The sequence below is a fragment of the Chiloscyllium plagiosum genome, chromosome 27 (genome assembly GCF_004010195.1).
Source record: "Chiloscyllium plagiosum isolate BGI_BamShark_2017 chromosome 27, ASM401019v2, whole genome shotgun sequence".
Lineage (NCBI taxonomy): Eukaryota > Metazoa > Chordata > Chondrichthyes > Orectolobiformes > Hemiscylliidae > Chiloscyllium > Chiloscyllium plagiosum.
In genome coordinates this window covers 48,338,671-48,354,917 of record NC_057736.1, presented here as the reverse complement: position 1 = coordinate 48,354,917, position 16,247 = coordinate 48,338,671, and the positions used below count along the sequence as shown (strand labels likewise).

The 16,247-nt window shown below is 40.2% G+C and overlaps 1 protein-coding gene across 1 annotated transcript in view; it reads left to right on the top strand.

The window, feature by feature from the left end:
* The window catches only part of LOC122563397 (KH domain-containing, RNA-binding, signal transduction-associated protein 1-like), a 29,859-nt gene extending 16,495 nt beyond the window's left edge, over positions 1-13,364 (top strand). Inside the window, exons 4-8 of the mRNA XM_043717136.1 lie at positions 1,877-1,998; positions 4,184-4,412; positions 5,448-5,515; positions 6,203-6,261; positions 11,340-13,364. Coding sequence (XP_043573071.1) covers positions 1,877-1,998; positions 4,184-4,412; positions 5,448-5,515; positions 6,203-6,261; positions 11,340-11,434 — 573 coding nt within the window. The 3' untranslated portion in view covers positions 11,435-13,364. The remainder of the gene's footprint in view (positions 1-1,876; positions 1,999-4,183; positions 4,413-5,447; positions 5,516-6,202; positions 6,262-11,339) is intronic.
* The last annotated feature ends 2,883 nt before the right edge of the window (positions 13,365-16,247 follow it).

Genomic DNA, 16,247 nt, shown 5'->3' with positions numbered 1-16,247 from the left:
TGGGTCAGTGTGGACTTGTTGGGCCGAAGGGCCTGTTTCCACACTGTAATCTAATCTAATATAAATGTGGCTTGCTCTTGGGTGTAGCATGGAAAGATGTCTGTGCAGCTGTGTAAGGTGGTCTGTCCTCACTCTCCCACTGCTTTGGCAAAACCTCCAGTAAAGAAAAAAGTGAAAGGTTATCATTGGACTGAACAGTGTGTCTCGTGTGAGTGCATGTTGTTTTTATTGACAAGTGATAACCGGGTTACAGGGATTGGCTGGGGGGTTGTCAGTTTAGGTAGGATGCTCTTCGGAGGGTCTGGACTCAGTGGCCCGAATACTCTGCTTCCACACTGTACTGATTGTTTAGTTTTGTAAAATGTAATACTAAATGTCCATCAAGTTTAGTGTACATGAAGAGCAGGGATGGCATTCACATTTTTCCTAGTTTTAGATTAGATTAGATTCTCTACAGTATGGAAACAGGCCCTTCGGCCCAACAAGTCTACACCAACCCTCCAAAGATTAACCTTTACAGCCCCATTCCCCTATCCTATATTTACTGCTGACTAACGCACCTAACACTATGGGCAATTTAGCATGGCCAATTCACCTAATCTGCACATCTTTGGACTGTGGGAGGAACACATGGAGAACGTGCAAATTCCACACAGACTCATCTAATGTGGGAATTGAACCCGGGTCCCTGGTGCTGTGAAACAGCAGTTGTTGAGGAGTCCGTTCTTTATTGGTCTGTCAGACCTAATGGGAGTTTTATTATTAAAATCATGTCACGAATAATGGAAGAATTATACAATGTGCAGTGAGAAAGCAAGAAAGATGAGAAATTGTGCTTAAAATATCATTGCTGGCTTTAAGACTTAACAAGTCTTCTGCTCAAACTCCCTTCTTATCTGTGCAAATTTGCCCTTCAGTTCTGTTCATTCTGCACTTAGATACCTTTTATAAAGATCAAGCTTGATACTGCCTCAATTACTTGCACTTGTGAAACCCCATCTTAACCTTCTTTCGTCAAGCTTTTGTATTATAACATACTAATTTCAGGTGTGGGACAAAATCTGTATACACATTTATTGGGAATTGTTCTGAATTATAAGAATGTATAGAAGCAGGACCCCGGCCAGAATTCAGTAATATCATGGATGTTCTCTAATTCAGGTGCACCTTTTGAGTTATGTCCATAATGCTTTAGTTTCCCTGATTTCTAAAAGTCTGCTAGTCTCTAGTTTTATATACTCTGTGGTAATACCAAAGATTTTGAGTGAAAAAGATCCCCTGATGGCAATACAAAATGGTTGAGTCTGCATTGAGACTGACCATGTTCTAGATTTCAGTACTTTGAAACATAAAATACACACAGATTTGACGATGTGTTCACTTGTCAATCTTGTGAACTCTAGGTAATATTTCTAAGCTGTTCAATGTCTCTTTATTAGTCAACTTTGGAATTAATCTGGCGAGCCTTTGTTGTATTTCTTATACCCTCTTTAAAATAGAGACCAAAACAAAAGCCCTTTGTAATTGCAGGTAAGCAGTCTTGCTTTCATGCTCCACTGTAATAAAGGCTAATACAGCTTTTGTTTTCCTTAATTGCTTGCATTTAACTTTCTGACCTGGGGAAGACTAATGTTATCAAGCAAAGCTCATTAAGAGGACATTAACTGTAAACCCGCAGGATCATTGTTTCTCTGGCCTCGTACATAACTACTGTAATGGAGGCAGTAAAGAAAAATGGATAAAATATCACATTGGTTTGGTTTCTGAGAGCTCTCATAGATGAAAAATTGGCAAAGAACAAGAATTTTAAATTCGAGCTGTAGTTTTCGACAATTTTTTATGTATATTTGGTTTATAATGTTTCATCATTTGACAGGATTACAATGATGAAATAAGACAGGAGCAGTTAACTGAGCTGGCATACTTGAATGGTGGGCAAGAAGCATCCCGTGGGAGAGGTGTACGTGGCCGTGGAGCTCTGCCTGTACCACTTACAAGGTAAAGGTTCAGGAATGACTGGATTTAGAAAAAGTTACTGCTTAGAACTTGAAATACAGATCAGCAACCCATAAGATCTCATGATAAGATGTAAATCAAATCATAGCAATTCCTCCTCTTTCCCCCCCCCATATTCATTCCTTACTATCAGCTTGTTGAAGTAAATTGTACCATTTCAACAGCTGGCTCAGTGTAAATCGGCTAAACTGACATAGGAGGGTGGAGTAGAATGGAATTGCCTTTGAGACCTCCATTGTTTTGGTTTGCTTAGTACCACACCAATCATTTCAAACACTGCATTCTCACATTCTGGAAACTGTCCCATTGCTTTCATCCTGCATACCACACAGTGACAGAAAATAAAACGTGTTTTGGAGAATCAGATGAATCCTTTTTGAATATTCTTCCCAGCAGTATGTTTTATTCTGATGGGAAGTTTTGGTAGTGTTTTGAGAATGATATTTTGGGGTTAGAGCGGAGGAGCTAGAGGAATTATTTTCCGGTTTTCCAATCTGATTTTCAAGGGTTGCAAACTGGTGGTGTGCTCAATGATACAAAGTTGGAAATTACACAGCACCAGGCTAGTGTCCAACAGGTTTATTTGCAATCACAAGCTTTGGAGCACTGCTGTTTTGTCAGGTGTGACAAATTGGGTTTTCAGCAATTACTGTCAGGACCTCAAAGGAGCAGTGCTTCGATACCTCATGATTTTCAAATAAGCCTGTTGGGCGATATCCTGGTGTCATGTGACATTTGACTTGGTCCAGACCGATACACCACTGGCAGCTCCACATCAATTATACTAAGAATAACCTCCCTTTATTCTTGAATGGGATGTGCAGTTCTTAACTCTTTTTGAGTTCAGTGGCTTATTAGGCAATTTTAGTGGATAGTTAAGAATCTGGAGCCGTGTAGACCAGGTAAGGACTAGTAAAAGGTATTAGTGGGTTTTTAATTAGATTAGATTACATTACAGTGTGGAAACAGGCCCTTCGGCCCAACAAGTCCACACCGACCCGCTGAAGCGCAACCCACCCATACCCCTACATTTACCCCTTACCTAACACTACGGGCAATTTAGTATGGCCAATTCACCTGACCCTGCACATCTTTGGACTGTGGGAGGAAACCGGAGCACCCGGAGGAAACCCACGCAGACACTGGGAGAACGTGCAAACTCCACACAGTCAGTCGTCTGAGGCGGAAATTGAACCCGGGTCTCTGGCGCTGTGAGGCAGCAGTGCTAACCACTGTGCCACCGTGCCGCCCACTAATGATGCTGATAATTTTACCATCACCATGATCAGGATTAACTAGCAGGTTATATTCATTATACCCTCCTGAATAGTGCTACTTGGGAGGGTTTAAACTAGAGTGATGAGGCTGGGAGCCAGTGCTGCAAGTGGAGGTGTCGAGGGGAAGGTGTGTTCGGACCAGAAAGAAAGGACCAGCAAATGAGTGTGATGATACAAATGGGCTGAAGTGTTTATTTCTACTCAAAGACGCCTTATAGGTAAGGCAGTGAGCTTACAACCTGGATCAGTACATGGGGCCATGATGTTGTGGCCATTATGGAATCACTGAGAGAGGGGTCGGACTGGCTGCTCGACGTTAAGAGTTTCATTATTCTGGAGAGAGTGATATTGAAACTGGGTCCCTAGTGCTGAGAGGCAGCAATGTTAACCACTGTCACCCACTCATTAAAGTGATGTAAATTTCATGCATATTGACTGGCAGTGAATTTTCTGTCACTCTACCATCTTTAGCGTGAATTTTTTTTTTTGTCCAGTCTTCCATCTGGACCTGTATGTTACCACACTAGAAATTTTTTTTTGAATGTAAAGTAGCACTGAGCAGTTAAAAAGCCAGTCCTAATTCTGTCTACAAGCCTCATATCAAAGCATTGGTTAAGAGTCACTCGATGTCCCACAGTAGTATTTGTGCAAAGAGCAGCCATCTGAGAGGGGGTGCAATGATATCTGAAGCTCTAGCTGATGAATATCAGTAATTTGCGAGCAGTCACTTTGTAAATTTGTTTCAAGTCCAAATTGCTAATTTCTTGAATTCTGCTTGTGAAAGTTTTAAAAGCATCTGTTCTTCCGGAGTTTTAGTTAAACAGCAGGATGTCTTGCACATTGCCAGTTTCTTACCAGCATGTTTCTCAGTGTAAGGTTTTTCTTTTTAGGGGCCGTGGTGCAGCACCACCACTTTCTACATCTCAGTATGGACCACGAGGTGCAATAACACGTGGGGCAGCCGTGAGAGGAGCACCTGGAGGACGCAGGGAAGTAGCAAGTGGACGTGGTGCCACACCAGTCCAGAGGGGTGCCCCAGCACCTCGCACCCGTGGTGCACCTGCAGCATACAGACCAGCACTGCACCCTCCACCTGCTCAGGAAAGCTATGATGAATATGTAAGACCATAAATATTAATTCTAATGCAAGGGTTGGGATATCTTGTGTATTAAAGTTTTGGGCCTCTTGTAGCACTTTCAGATATTTCAGAGGTAAATTGGAGATCTTGGTGTTGAATTTAATTGTTATTAAAAAGCCTTGGATAGATCTTTTGTTTTCACATTACCCTTTGTAACTAGATTTTTTTTTCTATTGCGCAATGGAGAAGAAACTGTGAGGAGAAACAATTAACATTTCATGTCTTTTATCAGTTCTGTTGACTTGAAATGTTAATATTTTCTCCCACAGATGTTGCCTGACAAGGTGAGTTTTTCCAGTTTTGTTTTGCTGTTAATTCAGATTTTCAATATGTTTTGTTTTTGTGCTAAAATCCAAAGTATTACCATGTCAGCATGGGATTAATCACTGTTCTGTATTGCATTGGATTGCATGTCTAAATAGTGCTTAAATGGAAGCTGTATTTCTCTGAAGAGAGTGAACTCTCCCAGGTTTTGCCTGGCATCTGGTGCTGCTGTGCATCTGATGTAATTGATCTCATCAATATGTTGCGCAAATATGTTATTTTTGCCTTTAATGACTGTTAAAGATTGGGTAAGAGCTGATTTTTTTCAAATTAAGGATTTGTTTGATAGCATATCATAAACAGATATTTTAAAGGTATAATGATGGCATATCTACAGCCAGTCTATTAAACCAAAATTTAGTATTGGATGTACCTTGGTTTCTGTCAGATTCTGATACAGGCAGGTGCTTCAGATGTTGCTTGATTAGAATATTTTATTTTTAATTCTGCTTGGTGTATTTCGTAGTTTTAAATATTGTGGTTGAGCCTCATCCTTTTGTGTAATATAGAAGTAACTTCACATTTCAGGTGTTTAGTTATGAAAGAATCTGCTGTGACCTGGAGTTTTTGGTGGTGTTTTATTCTGAAAGAGTGAAGACTGTTCTTGAAAGCAGATTACTCAAATTATAATGATCAATGTTGTGATTGAGGTATGATGGTGGAGGTAACTGAACTTTTTTCAACATTGCAGGGTTATGATGATGGTTATGCAGAGCAGAGTTATGACAGTTATGAAAACTATTATGACCAAGCCCAGGGGTGAGTAGCGTTGGGTTTTGTTTTGAAGAGGTAATGACTTCATTGGAATATTTTCTATAATTAAATAATTCAGCCTATAACTGTACATGCATTATATATAAAAAAACGTTCTTCCGGGTTGTAGAGTTCAAACTGTCTTACAGAAATTTGACTTGTCACTGGGATGCATTAGCCCGTATTTTGAAATAATTATTTGAGTCCAGTCATTTGTGTTGAAATGATACAGGCTATCCTAGGACTGACTCCTGCAGGCACATATCTTCCATCAAATTCCTACACCGTTTTTCTGCTGGAATGATTCTCCCAAATGGTGTCGCAACCTATTGCTGCAGAGTTTAATACTCAGTCCTGAGACTTCCTTTGTTGAGACTATGATCCAGATTGCAGTAGATTTGCAATTTGATACTGAAAGCCAGTCTCAGTGGTGGTATTCATTATTGCATGTGTACACTTGAAGAATGCATCTGTGGGATTTAAGTTCTGAATGTGATTAGATCTACATTTTTGTGGTCTGCAATATTTGCAGCATTTTGATATTCCGGTCATCATTAGAAGTTATTTAAACATAGGCCTCATGTGCAACAAATTAAACATTTTTTGTCTTAAAGAACTGACAGATTAATGCTACTCAAAGATTTAAACACTTTGCCTAATGACAATTTTTTTGTATATTTCTATTTGCTTCAGCGACGCTGAATATTTTGACTATGGACATGGAGAAGTGCAGGAAACCTATGAAGATTATGGTGAGTGAATAACAGTTATCTCCTTTTAAGCTGGTCCTTTGATGCGTTAAAATGCCTTTGAAAGTGAGCCATTGGTTTTTTTTTCCCTCCTACATTGATGTAAAAACAAGCTGTATGATTGCCAGGAAACTGAAGTGCTTTGTTGATAGCTTTGTCATCCACTGTGGGTTTATTACAAGCTGTAGGTGTGGCTACTGGCTCACTGTTTGCTGTAAATCTGTTTGAAAATTTTAAAGATTTTGTCTACTCTGGGTCACCTGTTTCAGCCAGTGGTTTTCATGTCAGTGGACAGGACAGTCTAGACCCGCACGCATTCACGCTGATGGGGCAGGATTGAAGATTATGGTGCTGGAAAAGCACAGCTGGTCAGGTAGCTTCCACATTCTTCAACTCTGATCTCCATCCGCTGCGGTCCTCACTTTCTCCCAATGGAGCAGGATGTTAACATCGAACATTACAGCGCAGTTCAGACTCGTTGGCTCTCTGCGCTGACCTGTGAAACCAATCTGAAGCCCAACTAACCTACACACACCATTCCATTTTCATCCACACGTTTATCCAATGACCACTTAAATGTCCTTGAAGTTGGCAAGTCCACTACTGTTGCAAGCAGGGCATTCCATGCCCTTATTAATCTGAGTAATAAACCTACCTCTGACATCTGTCCTATATCTATCACTCCTCAATTTAAAGCTTTGTACCCTTGTGCTAGCCATCTCCATCTGAAGAAAAAGGCTCTCACTGTCCACTCTATTTAATTCTCTGATCATCGTGTATGCCTCTAAGTTACCTCTCGACTTTCTCTGATGAAAGCAGCCTCAAGTCCCTCAGCCTTTCCTCGTAAGACTTGCCCTCCATATCAGGCAACATCCTAGTAAATCTCCTTTGCACCCTTTCCAATGCTTCCACATCCTTCCTGCAATGTGGCGATCAGAACTGTATGCAATACTCGAGTGCTGCGGCACCAGAATTTTGTACAGTTGCAACATGACCTTGTGACTCCGAAGCTCAATCCCTCTACCAATAAAAGCTAACACATCGTAAGCCACTTTAACAACCCTGTCAACCTGGGTGGCACCTTTCAGGGGCTATGCACGTGGACACAGATCTCTTTGCTCATCTATGTTCCCAAGAATCTTACCATTATCCCAGTCCTGTGTATTTCTGTTACTCCTTCCAAATGAATCACTTCACATTTTTCCACATTAAATTCCATTTTAGATTAGATTAGATTACTTAGTGCGGAAACAGGCCCTTCGGCCCAACAAGTCCACACCGACCCGCCGAAGCACAACCCACCCAGACCCATTCCCCTACATTTACCCCTTCACCTAACACTATGGGCAATTTAACTTGGCCAATTCACCTAACCTGTACATTTTTGGACTGTGGGAGGAAACCGGAGCACCTGGAGGAAACCCACGCAGACACGGGGAGAACGTGCAAACTCCACACAGTCACCTGAGGCGGGAATTGAACCCGGGTCTCTAGCGCTGTGAGGCAGCAGTGCTAGCCACCGTGCTGTCCATTTACCACCCCTCAGACCAGCTCTCCAGCTTATCTATGTCTCTCTGTAGCCTGCAACATCCTTCTGCACTGTCCACAATTCCACTGACTTGTATCATTTGCAGATTTACTAAACAAACCTTTTATGCCCTCATACAGGTTATTTATAAAAATGACAAACAGCAGTGGTCCCAAAACAGATACTTTTGGTACACCACTAGTAACTGAACTCAGGATGAACATTTCCATCAACAACCACCTACCTCTGCCATGTTTCAGCTAGCCAATTTCTGATCCAAACTGCTAAACCTCCCTTAATCCCATGCCTCTGTATTTTCTGCAATAGGCTACCGTGGGGAACCTTATCAAACACTTTACTGAAACCCACAAACACCGCATCAACCGATTTACCCTCATCCAACTGTATGGTCACCATCTCAAAGAATTCAATAAGGGTTTGTGAGGCATGACGTACCCTTCACAAAACCGTGTTGACTGTTCCTAATCAAATTATTCCTTTCTCAATAAATCCTGGATGTAGGTTTGCTCGCTGAGCTGGAAGGTTTTAGACGTTTTGTAACCATACTAGATAACCTCTTCAGTGAGTCTTCAAATGAAGCACTGCTGGTGTAGCCAGCTTTCTATTTATGTTTGGGTTGGAGATGTCCCTTCCTGTGGTGACATCATATGGTGATGTCATTTCTTTTTATTCTCTGGGTAAATGGGATCCACCTCAATGTGTTTGAGTGTTCTTAGTTGAAATGCCATGCTTCTAGGAATTCTCGTGTCTCTCTGTTTGGCTTGTCCTAGGATGGATGTGGTGTCCTTCCTCATCCATACATAAGGATACTAGTGAGAGTGGGTCATGTCATTCTGTAGCTAGTTTTCTCCTGTTTGTCTAATGTACTATTTGTTACAGTTCTTGCAAGGTATTTTGTAAGTGACATTAGCTTTGCTTGTCTGTATAGGGTCTTTCAAATTCATTAGCTGCTGTTTTAGTATGGTTGGTTTATGGGTTACCATGATGCTAAGGGGTTTGAGTAGTCTGGCAGTCATTTCTGAGATGTCTTTGTAGGGGAGAGTGGCTAGGGCTTCTGGACGTGTTTTGTCTGCTTGTTTAGGTTTGTTGCTCAGAAAACTGCACACTACCTCATTAAGTAATTGTCATTGAAAATGTCATGCAGTTTGAATAAGTTATTGCATTTTGTGAACAGTTGATGGTCAGCTCTTTTGTCATTAATGTCCTGTTGATGGTGAGCAGGCTTTGAGTTGTCAGGAAGTGAGTTAATGCAGTATTCCACGCTTCTGACCTGCTCTTGTAGCCATTGTTTATGTGGCAACTCCAGTTGAGTTTATGGTCAGTCATAACTCCAGGATGTTGATAACAAGGGATTCATTGATGATACCATCTTTGAATGTCAAGGGATGGTGTTTAGATAGTCTCTTTTTAGGAGATGGTCATAGTCTGACATTTGTATGGCATGGATGTTACTTGCCACTTGTCAGCCCAAGTCTGGATATTATCTAGATCTTGTTGCATTTGAACATGGACTGCTTCAGTATCTGAGGAGTCACAAATGGTGCTGAACATCGTGCAGCCATTGGCAAATGTTCCCCACTTTTCACCTCATGATGGGGGGGGTGGGGGTGGCAGGCGAAAGATGGTTGGCGGAGGATACTATCCAGAGGAACTCCTACAGAGAGCTGAGATGACTGACCTCCAACAACCACAACCATCTTGCTATGTGTTAGGTACGACTCCAACAGTGGAGAGTTTGCACCGATACTCATTTGATTTCAATTTTGTTATGGCTCCTTGATACCACACTTGGTCGAATAGAGCAATGATGTCAAGACCAGTCACACTCATTTCACTTCTGGAATTCAGTTTTTTTGTCCATGTTTGAACGAAGACAGCAGAGTGATCTTGATGGAACCCAAACTGGGTTCTTGAAATGCAGTGAATTGAACCCTTCTATCAAGTGATTATTCCATCTCTAGCAGCCTAGGAGTACAATAGTCCCCTTATATCAGCGGGGGTTATGTTCCAGAACCTACTGCAAAAGGCTGAAACTGCAGATAGGAGCGAACCCATTCATTTTAAATGGGAAACATACTTTCCCAGCAGCTTCGAGTGTTCCCATTTACATGCTAAGGCCATGGTAAACTGCGGGTAAGTGAAACTATGGTAATCGGGCCACTCTGTTGCTTTGGCTTAGTTAGCCTAAGGAAAAGATTTGTATAGTACTCTTCATGACAACTAGATGTTACAAAGTGCTTTGTAGCCTGTGAAGTACTGTGTTTTAGTGTTTTTTGGCTGTAATGTAACAGCCAGTATGCATTTAACCAATTATTTGGAACTACCTGTGCTGTTTTTTTCCCACACTTCACAGTTGACCTCAGCTCAGATGAATGCAGTGCTGGTATTTCTGAAACAGAGTATAAGCAATGATAAATGGGCTCCAGTATGTGACAGTGTAATTATAATAGCATTTTAATTTTGGTAGACAAACTTGACTTGAAAATGTTAGTCCGGATTTCAAATGTGTTTAACAATAGTAAGAATTAAAGCAGTATAGTATATGCTTTTGGTAGGCCCTTGAGGGTTTATAACCCAGTGTGGTTTTTGTTGTTTTGCTCGATGTTTGCTTTTCATTTCTCTCCGCCTCTGAGTAACTGAGCTGTGAAGACCAAAGATGCATGTAGCCTAAGATCCTGTGGTTAACTACCCTTTTTCACTCACTGTATGTGGGCACAACATTACCTGCATGTAATCCAAACTGTTGCTTACATGGATGTCTGCACGTACCGTATGATCATATAACAACAGTATTCACCTGGCCTATTTCAATAGATTGATCTTTCTGCAGCAAGGATGATCAGGAACCATTAGGTTTGATTGGAGTGAATTGGAATTTAGTTATGCCCTTCTCTTTACTGACTGGTTTCTTGTATTGTTGCTTGTCTGCAAACACATTTCCATCAATGTTCCAAGGTCATTGACCTAAACCTGTGAAGATTTTTTTGTGCTCGTGCAATTTGACTGGCTGTGTTGATTTTTGTTTCCATTCACTTTACATTTGTGAGAGCTGTTGCCTTTCCCAGGATGACTGTCCAGTATGTATCCTATAAGAATTTCTGGGATATTTTTCTTTTCTATTTTGGTGAACTACTTGTCTTAGGTTAAAAGATGGTCCACACAGTAGGATTCTTGTTCAGTGGTCACATTCTAATGTGCATCACCTTTATTACCAGCTACTGAGTTGCTGCTGGTTGGGGCCCAGAAAAGATGTTGCTTTGCAGTCTGCGGTGTTAAAGTTTAAGTTAATACAGGGGAACCTCAATTATCTGGCATTTGATTATCCCCGACTTGGGAATATTCCAAACAAGGTCCCGATGCTTGGCTAAAATGTGTTATCTGGGATTTGATTATCTGAACAAAATACTCCCCTCCTGTGTTGTTTAGATAATCAAGGTGTGTGTATGTACTTGTCACATCAGACACTGGTGGAGTGTATGTACCAAAAGGTCTGCGCTTATGTGTAGTGCAAATATTTTTTCTTGTGTTGCAGGGCAGGAGGATTGGAGTACAGGGCGCGCAAGCCTGAAGGCACCAGCAAGATCACTGAAGGGAATGTACAGAGATCATCCTTATGGGAGATACTAAAGCTGGCTCTCACCATGTGTACATCCTTATAAATTGCTTCAATCTTCTGTGGTCACCATCTTGTTATCAACTGTGAGACAAGTAATAGTCCATTTGTTTTCTACTCTGGACATTTATTGGGGAGACTGGTTTATGTACATGTTTAGATAATTAAAACTCATGGTAGTGCAAGTCTGGCATGATATGTTTCAATAAATTAGAGGGCAGCAAATTCCAGCTAAACCCATACAATTAGAATGCTTTGTTTTTGTTTTTATACTGTTGACGCAGCTGTCACTTTACATGTACCTGTAAAGATGGCTTCTATTTGCCATTTGAATTTCATTCTGCTGTGTAGGTATTTTTAGACTTGTTTACCATGACTTACTTCTGTTGATTACGTACGATGTTTAAATAATCTTCAGCGTTGCAGAATCCCATTTGGATTACATGAGCTGCATTTTAAATCTGTCAAATTAAATCTTCACATTCCGTTTGTCCTTTGTTTCCTTAACACATCGATTTATATTGAAGTGTTTGGGTTTTTTTTGTTTTTTGGGGCTCAGTGTAAATCCAGTGTTTTTAACTCAATTGGACAATGTTTGTTGTCTCTTGAAGTACTTCCAAACCAGAGGAGTCAATGTTCAGGATTTTTACAAAGGAATTGTGTATACATTTGATTTTGATTTGTTTTATTTAAAGCCCCCTCCAAAGTTGGCATATTGGTTTTACTTTTGAAGCGTTTTTGCAAGCAGCTTTGCCATGATTGCAAAAAGCATTTTTAAGCCTTGCTAATGATTTGCAAAATAAACAAACCACAGCAATCCTTGTAAATTGGTACAAAGATGAGCTGATCATGTTCTCCCAATGGGGAATGCTTTTGTTTTCTGGGTTGAGGATGGTGGATTATGGAAATTATGTAAATGTGCACTGGGATTTGGGCTTCTCGAAATTGTTTAGTATTTTCAGCAGGCAGGTTTACTTGCACAGAATAACTGGCACTTGCTCCCCGCTGTTAGCCACTGGACCCATGTATTTCCTTAGAGTTTTCATTAAATTCAGATTGCTGGCTGAGTCTCACCATGTTTTATTGTGCTGCCATAAGCATGTGACCTCCATATGATTCTGGTATGCTTCCAAAAGCTGCAGCATCAGTGAGTGTTTTTCTTGGTGTGGGAATGGGTTTATTTTCTTTGCTAGCAGCTTCATTTACCACTCATCTGGCCTCAGCAGTATAGCTGTTCTCACTGGATGTACTGAGCTTGTTTGATGTAAACAATGAAGTATGAAGGAGCAGATTTTTTTTCCCAACACTGCATCTGTTCAACAGGTAGTTGGTTTGTGTTTTAGCAGTCATAGTAGCCTCCTGTTTTGACAGTACTGGGGCTTTAGCAGCTTTTGATTTTTTTTTCTTTTATACTTGGAAGCTGTGTTTACTGGTGTTGAGAGAACTTGTTAACCTGGAATAACAGGAGAATATCTCCAGTTCTGCCTCCACTGCCATTTTGCAGCACAAAAGCTTTCTGTGGTTCACATGCTTGGATAACCAGGATCCTGATGTTAAAGTGTAGATGAATTTTCTTTTAACAGTGGACTTTGAACAGCGTAATTATAATTCACCATGATCAAAAATAATTATTAAAGTTGGAGGTTTATTTCTTTTCATTTCTCCCTCCCGATCTCCCCAGTTTCATGGTTTTATTTTGGCCTGTTATGTTTCTGGCAATTCTAGATGTTCTGTCTGCTGAAGCAAAAAGGGACACTGCAGCTAAAATCAGTTCATGTATGTAGTTGGAAATTTATAACCACAATTGTCTGTTGTCCTTGAAATCTGTGCCTGGACATAAATATGCTTTGCACTCCTGTGTGAGCTGGCCTAAATAGGTAGCTAAACATTTGTCAAACACGTTTGCAACAGTTTGTCAATAAAGTTCAATTCTTTTGTATAGAACTAAACTGAATTCCCTTTTTTCCTTAGAAATATAAACTCTTCTTTTTCTGCAGTACAATAAACATTCTCACTATATAAAATTTAAAGACCTCTGTTCTAATTATTTCATTTTACCAAAAAAACTAGCTTTGGTTAAAGTCCTTGGGATGAGTTGAAAGTTAAAAGCAAATCTGTTAACCCTGTTGCATGGATTTTGGGAAATCTTGGTTAATATGTACAGAAATGGTGAAATAAACAAACAGATGGTTTCAACTTGCTAAAATAAATATAACGGACTTGTTTATGCCGGCATGTTATCCGTGAACAAAACGTAAAGAAGATAGAGGTAAGACCACTGCTTCACCATAATAAAATACAAAATATTCCTTGTAGATTCTATATTGTGACTAACACCGTTAAATTATACGTCTGACACTACCCCATGTGGGGCCCAACCAGAGGAGTCCTGAATACTTGAGTGTAACAGTTAACAACAAAAACCAAAAAAAGACCTCAAGGTTAACGCATACAAAACGTTAATGTCTTTCTATATTGAGTTTTAAAATGTATTTGCAATTTTCAGTGTTAATGTGACTAAGTCTCGGCAATCCCAGTCAGTTTACAGGGCTCAATGTCTTTATGATGAAATGAAAGATGATGGCTGATTTTTTTAAAGGAATATATCGCAGGACGGATGACTAAACCTTAACCACCTCGCAAAATGCACAAGGTAACCGTAATGCTAAATCTGTAATTTTAAGGCACTGATGTGTATATACAGCCTTTCTTGGTAACTATTATAGTTATAAATGGTTAAAAATGTAAACTTCCAAACATTAAAATAGGAAAACAGCCAAATAAATTTCTAATTAGTGTTAACTAGTGATAAACTTGTTCTGTTTTAACCCTGTCTTGATTAAAGAGTCTAAATTTGCCCATTATAATATGAATGTAATGCAACTCTTGCTAAACGCTGAATGCTTTAAATTTAAAACACAACACACAAAAATAGATCAGTCCAGGTAAAGCTTTAAAAGCAAATTGGTCTGTCCTCAACTACTAATAAAATATATTTAGATTTTGCCAATTTTAAAACTAATTTATTTTTACTGTATCTATTTTTCAAACTTTAATTCTGAAGTTTGTTTCAATTTAAATAAAAGCTTGAGTTGCATGCTGCCCCTCTGTGTAATGTAAGTTTAGTTTGCATGGAAGTATTCAAGCTGATTTTACTATCACTTTTTACTTTGCACACATTTAAACTGGTCAGGGCTCAACAATTTTATTTTTCCCTTTTTGCAGGCACAGGGTAGTAACCCCTGCTGAAGTTTGTATTCTTGGAGAGCTGGGATGTCTTGCTGGGTATGTATGTACATATGCGTGCTGCTGTTTTGGAAATGTCTCCCAGGTTTTCAATGTGGGCATTGCATGCTGTCTTGTTGCTCAACAAATCTAGTGCTCTAAACTGATTCTAGCGAAAGGGGCATTTCTCTGTGAACAAGACTGTGTTTCAGGGGAAAGAACTGAAACAAGGATTAACTATTCATGGCTATATTAAATGAGAAACATGTAGGTAGCACCAAGATTTAATGAACAGGGACCTGATGTCCTTGAAGATGCCACTGAACATTCAATGGATATTTCATTTTGCCACCACAGAATTGATCACAATGTGTTTTAACAGTCCTGCAAATGATCTCTGACTTTAATGCATTGGATTAAGGATCCATGTTGTGGTTCAAGGATGCAAGACGCAGCCCAGTTCTGCCATGGACCCCTATTCAAATTGGGTCTCATTGTCAACCTGTATAACATCAGTGCGGACGTGTAGTGCAGCAGCATTACTGATTGGGTTGGTCAGATCCTAAAGAACATTGCTGTAGAGTCAATCTAGCAGCTATGGTGAGGGAACCAATAAGAAGGAAAAACATACTTGACCTCAGCCTTACTGATCTGCCAGCTGCAGATTGATCTGTCCATGAATCTGTCAGCAAGAGTGACCACCGCACAGTCCTTGTGGTGATCAAGTCCCACCTTTACGTTGAAAAATGCCCTTCGTCGTTGAATGGCATGGACAGACTGAAAGCATGAGGCTTTTTCCAGAGTGGTGGGGTCACTTTTTAGAGGGCACAGGTTCCATGTGCGAGAGGGGAAGCTTCAAAGATGTGCAAGGCAAGTTTTTCGCACAGTGGTGAGTGCCTGGAACACATTGCCAGAGAAGGTGGTAGAAGCAGACACGATAGCAGCATTCAAGAAGCACCTGGACGAATAATAAAATGAAGGGATTAGAGGGATGTGGACTCTGTAAATGAAGACAGTTTTAATATGGAAGGGAAAAATGTGTTGGCGCAAGCCTGGAGGGCTGAAAGACCTGTTCTTGTGCTGTATTGTCCTTTGTTCTATCACAATACTAAATGGGGCAGATTTTAAAATAGATCTATCGACTGAAGACTCAGCATCCCTGAGTTCCTGTGGGCCATCACGGCAGCAGAATTGTACTCCAAGCCAATCTGCGACCCATGGCCCAGCATCTCTGCATATTACTGCAAGAAGTATAAAATACTAAGAGCAAAATGCTACTAAAGGAGCAGTCAGTGTCCTGTTACGTTCCAGGAGATTTCTTGGATGTGCAGGCATTCTGGTTTTCAGAAGATCAGCTTTTGATCTATGTGGTGGGTTGCATTACTTTTGTTCTGTTATGTGCACTACACCAAAAAAAGGCAAGAATTGCCTGTTATTACAGAAGATATAACTTTATTTAAATTCTGTCCTCCCATGGAGTTAAAATTTTCAACTCCAGTACTGGAAAGATTGCAGACAGTTCTTAGTTAGAATAATCTATCTTCTGCAGTCAAGAGATAAGAGACTCCTGTAAGCTTAGACCTTTTGTTAAAATCAGTATAA